The sequence below is a fragment of the Microcebus murinus genome, chromosome 15 (genome assembly GCF_040939455.1).
Source record: "Microcebus murinus isolate Inina chromosome 15, M.murinus_Inina_mat1.0, whole genome shotgun sequence".
NCBI classification, from domain to species: Eukaryota; Metazoa; Chordata; class Mammalia; order Primates; family Cheirogaleidae; genus Microcebus; species Microcebus murinus.
Window position 1 is genome coordinate 24,708,732 of NC_134118.1, and position 9,504 is coordinate 24,718,235.

Sequence of the window (9,504 nt, forward strand, 5' to 3'; positions counted from 1 at the left end):
TTTTAATTTTTTAATGACCTATATGAAACACTTACATAATAAAAAGCACAGCTCTTAAATATTTAAGATAATTAAATTTTCATATACTCGTATAAGCACTGCCCCAATCAGTTTTAGATCATCTCTATAATACCCTTGAAACTTCCTGTTTACCTGTTTTCATAAGAAATAGGAATATAATAACAAAAAAACATTAAATAAGCAAATATTAAAGTTTCCAGAGACATGATACCGAGGTCAGAAAGCTAATGCCAAGATCCTTCGATAGCTCAGTTGGTAGAGCGGAGGACTGTAGGTCAGTTTGGCTGATGGCCATCCTTAGGTCGCTGGTTCGAATCCGGCTCGAAGGAGCTACCTTTTAGAGTGAGCTTGGAGTCTGACTCAGCGCTGTTCTTAATAAGGAAATTTAAAGGAACATAGTGAAGCAGTAAATTAAAAAGACAAAGAAAAAACTCAAGTATACGTACGCAGGAAACTGCAAACAATGGATTGCTTCAAAACATGGAGACAGACTAAGTTTTTCACTTTTTGCCGAGTTGAGAAGGGATCGTGAGCAGTGTGGGCAACGGGAAGGACACTCTGCCCCAAGGTTTTTATTTTAACTTTTTTGTAAGTTCGACGGTCTCTTTAGGATTTCCTGTTCTATTGATACTTAGAGTGAACAAAAAGTTTATAATAACAATTTTAAACATACACAACGTAGAGAAAATAGCATAAAGAATTACTATTTAGCCATCACGCTGGCACAGCACTCTTGCATCATCTACTACTCACATGCTCCTCCCCTAGTTCCGGATCTTTTTAGGCGAGCTCAAGGTGTGCTTTCATTTCATTCACTGTTACTGTGTTTTGAAGATGTTGGTGTTAAGAATTAAAAGGTAGGACGGAATCTATTCCTTTCACCGCATCCCTCCCCGCTCCCCCCAAACAGGGCAACTAACAGAAAGTTCTCTTCAATAATGAATGAAACAGGCGTGTGAGAATTCGAGGAGTCTAGTCAATACACTAGAGCCAGATGGGAAATTTTGTCAGGTCGCAGCAAGGGAGGATTTATACTGGTCGTCTTCAAACTCCTTCCAGAAAGCCAACCGGATTATTTGTTCGCGGCTCCCAGGCGCGGCCTTTGCAGGCTGACAGGCGGCGGGTAGGGGTCAGAGGAACTGAGGCTCCTCAAGGGTGCGGATGGCGCCCCCTTGTGGGCACGTCATCGGGTGACCGGGACCGACCGAGGCCGAGCGTCCGCTCTAAGAAAGTGGCCCCCGGCTTGGTGTAAGGATAGTCAGCCCTGCAGCCAGGCCGGGCGGGACCGCTGAGACCTAGTATGTTATGCGGTTGCATGGGGCACGGGAAAAAGCGGGTTTGTGGTCTGAGGGAAAATCTGTGATGACAGGCCCAGGGAGAGCAGAACTAAGCGCACCGCCCGGGGATAGACTGATTTGGGGTCATGTATGCATCTGACAACATGTATTTGCAATATCAATATACATCTGGATAATACGTCAACATACACGTATTAACAAGCCCCAAATAAGTTCTTTAAATAAAACAGTCACATTTAAATTTTTAGTCATTCACAAAATCTAATTAAAAAAAAATTTTTTTTGGAGACAAAGAGTCTCGCTTTGTTGTTGCCCAGGCTAGAGTGAGTGCCGTGGCGTCAGCCTAGCTCACAGCAACCTCAAACTCCTGGGCTCAAGCAATCCTGCTGCCTCAGCCTCCCGAGTAGCTGGGACTACAGGCATGTGCCACCATGCCCGGCTAATTTTTTCTGTATATCTTAGTTGGCCAATTAATTTCTTTCTATTTATAGTAGAGACGGGGTCTAGCTCTTATTCAGGCTGGTTTCGAACCCCTGAGCTCGAGCAATCCGCCCGCCTCGGCTTCCCAGAGTGCTAGGATTACAGGCGTGAGCCACCGCGCCCGGCCTAATTCAAAATATTAACCTAAATTAAAAGTTCACAACTTAAATTTTCAAAAATTAAATCTAATTAAATTTTCAAAATTAAATTTGCAAAGTTAAAGTAAATTTTCAAAATTTAAACTCTAACATTTACGTTCAATTTCCAAAAATAATTAAAACTTCAAAACTTAAACTTAATTACATTAAAAAATGAAAGTTTTTAAGTTTTAAACTTTAAAAGGTGAGTCATCCCTCAAGCAGAGTTGCACCCAGGTCTCTCAACTAGAATGCTATTTTGATCGCTAGAACAGTCTTCTCCCAAAATTGTTCTGCAAAATTCCCGGAAGAGCCGGCATCAACCCGCCTTTTTAGTGCCTCAACAAAGCGTTGAGGGGTAGGTTACACACGGAGGATCTGCCTCTTCCGGTTCTGCCTCTCCAGTTCGGGAGTACAACTCGGAGTAACGTTTGGCTATCCCGAGCTTTGCACCCCGCTCCCACTCTCTAAACCTCACTTCTGCCCTCTCCATTCTGTCTTCTTTTGGACCCGCCTGCATCGCCCAATCCTTTCTTTGCGTCAGTCTTCCCACCGCCTCAGCCACGCCCCCTCGCCGCAGGCCGTCGCACGCTATGTGCGTCAGTCGGCACGGCGCTTTACGGCAGTCGTGCTCCCTGTTACCAGACAGCATGGAGGCAGAGGAGTCTGACAGTGCAGCTACGGAGCAAGAGCCGCTGGAGAAGATAGACCAGAAACTAGAGGAGGAAGAGGAGCAGGAGGAATCCGAAGAAGCAGCAAGTGGCAGCAAGAAGCGGGTAGTTCCAGGTATTGTGTACTTGGGCCACATCCCGCCACGCTTCCGGCCCCTGCACGTCCGCAACGTTCTTAGCGCCTACGGTGAGGTTGGACGCGTTTTTTTTCAGGCTGAGGGTAAGTGCGCAGGCCCTGGCGGTAAAGGGTGAAGGGTAGAGGGTGGTGTTATTGACCGGTGGGCGCGCATGCATATCATGTGGCCTTGTCTGCGCTGGGCTGAGGCGCAAGCTGGTAGCGTTTGGGCGGGTGGCTGTTAAGTTGGTCTGTGAGGAATCTGGGGCGGGTGGATGGGGAGGATTATTACCGTTTGCGTTTTAATCCCCGTTCTTTCCACCTCTCTTTTCGGACCCGTTTACTGTTTTGTTAAATGGTTACAACCTGAGTAAAAGTCTCAGCGGCCTTTCTACAAAACTGAGCACATCCCTTTGGCATTGCGGCCCAGGTCAATAAACAGTATTTGATCATCTGCCTTTCCTAGCCCCTTGCAGGCACTAATTGGTGCTGGGGGCTTGTGCAGGTTTTAAATAGTTTCAGGGCAGGCCACATTAAGGAGTTGAGATTTGAGGAAAGCATTTAGACAAAGGAAAGGATGCATTTCACAGTTCTCTCACTTCCGGGCAAAGACTTTGAGGTGGAACTCCAACCAGTTTTATAGAATGGTGTGGCCAGTGGGAGATGTGTTCTTGTGGGTGTTGCCTCGGCATCTTGACTGTGGCTCTGTTTTTGGTGAGCAGACCGGTTCGTAAGACGCAAGAAGAAGGCAGCAGCGGCCACGGGAGGAAAAAAGCGGTCTTACAGCAAGGACTACACCGAAGGCTGGGTGGAGTTCCGTGACAAGCGTGTAGCCAAGCGCGTGGCGGCCAGTCTACACAACACGCCTATGGGTGCCCGCAGGCGCAGCCCCTTTCGTTATGACTTATGGAACCTTAAGGTGAGGAGATAGGTATCTCTGACTCACCTCTCATCCTTGCTGCTTTCCAACCCTGGCCCAAGCACCACCATAGCCTCTTATTGACCCTGTCCTTCGCCTTATCTTTGTCTCTGATCTGATGCCCTGTTCTGATGTTTTCTTGTCTTACTGCCCGCAGTATTTGCACCGTTTCACCTGGTCCCATCTCAGTGAGCACCTTGCCTTTGAGCGCCAGGTGCGCCGGCAGCGCCTTAGAGCGGAGGTTGCTCAGGCCAAGCGTGAAACTGACTTCTATCTTCGAAATGTGGAGAAGGGACAACGTTTCCTTGCTGCTGATGGGGATCCTGCCCGCCCTGATGGCTCCTGGGCATTTGCCCAACGTCCTACTGAACAGGAGCTGAGGGCCCGGAAAGCAGCTCGTCCAGGGGGACGTGAACGGGCTCGCCTGGCTTCTGCCCAGGACCAGGCCCGCTCCAACCGAGGGCTCCTTGCCAGGATCTTTGGAGCCCCACCACCCTCAGAGAACATGGAGGGACCCTCCCCGGTTAGAGACTCCTGAAAAGCAGGGAATCCCCTTTCATCTCTTGGCCCTGCCCGTCTACCTCATACTAGAGTGATAATGACCACCCAGGCACATAATTTTATTGTATTTCTTAGATCAAGAGTCTCTGATGAGGGCTCAGACATGGAGATCTTGTGGGCTTCTCCTCTCCCCCTAACTCCTATATGCTTGGCTGAGTCACCTAATTCATACGAGCACGATTATGACTATTGCAGAGGTCTGTTTTGTTTGACTTTTGGCTGCTTGCCTCCAGCCCAGTGGAGTTCCCTAAAAATCCTACTTACTGACATCAGGAAGGGCCTTATTTGCAACTAGAGTGATAATGCCTTATCCAGGCAATTTTGTTCTATTTAGCAACTACAGGAAAGGGCAGCAGCAGCAGCAGCATCCTTTTTATTTAGAAAAAGTTAACAGGTACAGGAATTAGTAGGGTGGGACTGGGTTGGGAACCACTTTCCAAATGTATTTATAGAAAATAAAATATGTGTTTTCAAAGAAAATACATATATACTGTTTTAGTTTCATGGTTAGGGGTCATTGGGCAATTTTAACTTTTATTTTCCTTTTGTTCCATTCACCTTCATTCCATCTCCTGGTCTTAGAGTTCCCTATTTAACCTGGACTTTTTTTCCTATTTCTGTCTATTTAATTATGAGCCCAGTTTATCAGTTATCTAATTAAGCATTTACTAAGCCACTGTGTGAGGAAACAGTGTCAGTGGGTAATAACATGTGGCCCTTGGCATTAAGATATATGCTACTAGAATAAGGGAGAGAGGCATCATGATACATGTGTATAAGAGGTGGAGTGGGGACTGTAGCAGGACATGGAGTGCTCTCATGGTGAACCTGATACATGATCAGTCTTTACCAAGGTTTCCAGGTCATTCCTGGAATGTGAACTGAGAGAATGACAGCAGAATCCTGAAAGAACCTAGTGTGCTCCTACAGTTGCAAACAGTGCTTCATGAATGGAGTGTTGGGTTGGAACAATTGTAAAGGTGGTCAAAGCCTAGGAGGGGAGTCAGGAACAAATGCCCTGCAGGTGCTCTTATACGTATTCAGTTTTAGACAAGGTAGGGTTCACAAACATGCGTGCAAAGCAGCCCTATGGCTTCAAAGAGTAAGTGAAAGTCACTAAGAGGTCACAATAAACTAAAAAATCTAAACACAGTCTCATGTAGATTAAAACTCTCATCATCATCATCCAGGCTGTTAAATTCAGGAAGTAGTAGAGTGTGATTATGGTTATTGGATTTTGCTTGTGCTGTTTTAGTTTCTTTTAAAAAAATTTTCCCCAGTGTGCCAATCCATGTGGTTTTTTTTTGGGGGGGGGTTGGAGTGGATTTATCCACTTCTTTAGCTGTAAAGTATCCCTGCCACATTATGATCTGAACTTGATGGGTGCACTTTATTTGGAAGAGTAAAAATGTCCACACTGTAAACCTTGGTAAAACATTTCCCACAGCCCACATACTTATACTCAGCACACAAAGTACATCTCCACTTCTTAGGAACTTGATATCCTTGTTTCTGTGTTCATTTCTTGTGGGTTTGTTTCATGTGGATTGTTTCCTCAGGTCATGATGTAAAATGAACCAGAACAATCCAACATCAGAATTGCAAAGCCGGTACATTCACTTATTCAGAATTCCAAGTGCCCATTGCTACCTCTGCTACTTAAAGATATAGCAAGGTGAAGAAAAAACTTTTCTGTCTCTCAATTTGCTAATAGTTAGAAAGTACAACAGAAATACTAGAGTTTAATGAGACTTCTTTGAATTAAGAAAGGAATAGTGTTCCCATGTTGGGCTGTGTTAGGTATCAATTGATAGACTCAAGGATCAGCATCTCAGGCTGCACTTCAAATAAGTATGTACAAAGAGCTCACCCCTACTGCCAGGAAACCTGGGTAAGTCACAGGCAGAGGAATGAGAATAAATGGGTGCAAGAAAATTTCCCAGGAGCTTTAATCTTGATTTCCCCCATTGAGGGCGGGAAAATGATTTTCTTTTACAGTGACAATTTTGTTTCCATTAGAGCATACTTTGTTTTTTACATGAGTTATTTAATGTATAAGCATACGATGTTGTTATTCCCTTATTAAAGCTGAACTAAGAGATATGACATAATTTGCCACTTATTTACCTTTTGTTCCCATTTGTTCCAAATGCCTTTTCTAGGCATATAAATGCTTATTGCATATGATGAGTGTTTATTGCATGAATCTTGTAATGGACACATAGACTAGAGAGTCAAATTTTATTTTAACTAAGACCAAGAGTAGCAAGCTGGGTGATTTCGGTCATGATCCTGTGATTCAGGATCTGATTCAACTTTGTTCCACACCCAACTGAGAAGCTGGAACTCTGCATTTGTTGGCAATAGAGTGGGCTGTTTTCTTTCCAAGTAGAATGAGGAAGCAAGTCTGTCAGAGTAAGGGGGCTTTAATAGGGCACGTCTGGGTGCCTTGTGAACTTAGTCCTAAAAACTTCAAGAAAAATGTTTACAGCCACTTTTTCTCAATTTTCTTTGATTCCTCATGCAACTTTCTTCCTGAAATTTGTCTTGTCATGTTACAGTAGGGTTACAAGGGAAAAAAACTTTGGTATAAGCCTTAAGGATGTGCTCATGCTCCCTAGGATGGTGAATATGAATTTTAGCAGATTGCTTACAACCTGGTATTAGAACTCTTGCCCTTTTTGAGGGTGTTGGCAGCTGTAATCCCAGCAGATGTGATAATTTTCTACTTTGGTCAATTCTGTCCGCTTCTCCCAAGACCACACAGAACTGAGACTGAATAACACCTAGCCAGAGGAATGGAAAGAAACGGCTCAGGTTGTGTGCTTTTATAGCAGGGCAGAAGTTAGCATGAAATACCCAGGGAAAGATTAAAGGGGAGGAAGGGACGGAAGCACTTCAGGAGCTAATCCTCCAAGCAAGAAAGAGCGGCTTCTACAGGTTGTGTCTTCCTGGGAAACCAGCGCGAGGGCTAGACTGATGCAGGACTTCACTCAGGGCCTCACAGGTCCCATGCAGGATTGTCACAAGAGATTTGGAAATTATAATAGAGACAGAGATAAAGTATAGTTTACAGTGATGGGGGAGTTGGGTCCTCCAGCACTAGACCTCATCCCTGGACACGTCTGAGGGCTCCAGTGAATAAATCGGCCCCCCACGCAGGTTCATGTCCACTCATCTCCTGGAGGGACTATTGCAGCTTCAGCACAATTTCCCAGGCCCCAATGTGATCCAACTCCTGGCCTTGCTCTGGCTTGGAATTTAGAGAGGACTGTGTGTTTCCATCTGTTGTAAGCTCAATCCATTTAGGAATAACTAATTTCACTGTAAAGATTCTCAGTGAAAACTTTCAGAACAGTTTGTTAAACAATTTACCACATTTCTTGAAGTGGAGAAGTGTACTTTTGGGGCACTTCCTATGCATACATAAATAGATGGCAAAATTGTAACATGCTTTTTGGGGAGCACAACAGTACAATTTGATGCTACTGCATAGTCTTTTTAACCACTGAATGGGCCTTCATTATATGATTAAACCAGGACATTTTAGCCATACACTAACTGGGATATTTAGGTTATGTCCGATTATTGACCATTATAAAAATGCTGTCCTGAACATTCCTGTACATGTATCATATTGATGGGTATAGGTTGAATATGTCTGCAAGATAGAATATTAAGACTGTAATTTTGGCTTAAGTGGCATTTACATTGTAGTTATTGGCAGGAACCGTTAAATGTGTTGGGACAATGGTGTATGACAGGGATCTTTCTCCATAGTTTTGCCAACAATGATAATCAGAATTTTCAGTGAATGTTTTGGTGATTTGTTTTGTCTATTAAATGTCCTATTTGACACAAAGGTGTTTTCTACTGCATATCCAGCACTTCAGTGTTATCAGCCACATCATGGTGCTCCCTGTACATCTGTCAAATGAATGATCACTGGCTGCAGAAGGGATTCCCAAGCACAAAACGACATTCAAAGAAAAAGGGGGATATAGTTGAAAAAAGTTTATCATTTTAAATATTTTAAAATTAAAATAAGCAGATATTTTAGCTTACAATAAGTTTGCATGTACTTCTTTATTTCTTAGAACTGTTTTAGATTAATAAAAATTGTGAAGACTAATCTCTTTATGAGGGATCTGCCTCCATGACCCAAACACATCTCACTAGGTGCCACCTCCAACTTTTAGAGAATCAGATTTCGACATGAGGTTTGGAGGGGACAAATACTCAAAACGGAGCAGGGTCCAATTAGAGTTCCATACAAAAGGCTTCGCCTTATTTTTAGTTATGTAACACAACTTTCCCAGACAGGCAATTAAGACCAAGAGTCCTGAAAATAAGAGGGTTGCAGAGAATTTGAAATAAGTACTCTAAGAGTTCACTCTTTACCTTATTAGGCTCTAATTATCAATTACTTGGTGCTATCGGTCATTACCAGTGGACCTCCATATCCCTACATTTTAAGTTTCCTTTGTCAGAAGGAAAAGGGATTCCCTCTGCAAGGCTTAACTGCTTTCAGCCTCTCTTGCCCATCAAAATCCAAATCCTTCCCTGGGTAAAATGATGACACAAGCTAAAGTTTTGGGCACATGGAAACTTTAACTGTACTGAGTTTGTTTCTTTTCTCCAGAAGCAATTAAAGAGCATTTAGAGAACCACTTGTGTGTACTGGATACCACCTTTCCCTTTCTACCTCTCTAGAGACATTGGGGCATCATTTATCTTTCAGTTACTTCTAGGAGACATAACTAGTATTTTTCCCAGAAATACTTCCCACCACAGTCCACTTCACTGTTGGGATGTTGCATCACTGTAAGTTAGGAGAAAAAAAGTAAGAAGGCAGCAGGCCTTGTTCTGTCCACACCACTGTACAAAGAACATCAGGAGGAAAAACTAAACTTGTAGCTGTAGCAGTTTCCCTTCTCCTTTTCATCTATCCATCATATCTCCCTCTTATCCTTTTTCACAATGAAAGCCACTTAAAACCCTGGGACCTATTCTGATGACAGGGCAAATGGATATAAACTGGGGCAGACTTTAGAATGGGAGGTAAGTCAGTGCAACCATTGTTATACTACTTCCCTCACCCAACCCTAATTCATCAAATGATAAGAAGAGAAGAATTGTAATCCCAAATGTGGACTCTACTGGGAATTGCAAATTCAAAATATTCCCTAGAGAGTGTCAGTTATTCAAACAAACAAAAACCACATAAAAACACAGATGGTTCAGCTTCAGGTAGAAAAAAAAAAAAAAAAAAAACAAAACACAGATGGGTTTGTTGCTACTG

The 9,504-nt window shown here is 43.5% G+C and overlaps 1 protein-coding gene and 1 non-coding gene across 2 annotated transcripts; both read left to right on the plus strand.

The window, feature by feature from the left end:
- Window positions 1–258: 258 nt before the first annotated feature.
- Window positions 259–350, plus strand: TRNAY-GUA (transfer RNA tyrosine (anticodon GUA)). The gene is given in 2 exon segments: window positions 259–295; window positions 315–350. It is a non-coding gene; the product is annotated as a tRNA-Tyr (tRNA).
- A 2,177-nt stretch (window positions 351–2,527) lies between these two features.
- Window positions 2,528–8,329, plus strand: ABT1 (activator of basal transcription 1). Its single transcript, XM_012742072.3, has 3 exons — window positions 2,528–2,827; window positions 3,445–3,641; window positions 3,799–8,329. Exons 1-3 carry the CDS (start codon window positions 2,530–2,532, stop codon window positions 4,177–4,179), a joined length of 876 nt encoding a protein of 291 aa, XP_012597526.1. The 5' UTR covers window positions 2,528–2,529; the 3' UTR covers window positions 4,180–8,329.
- The last annotated feature ends 1,175 nt before the right edge of the window (window positions 8,330–9,504 follow it).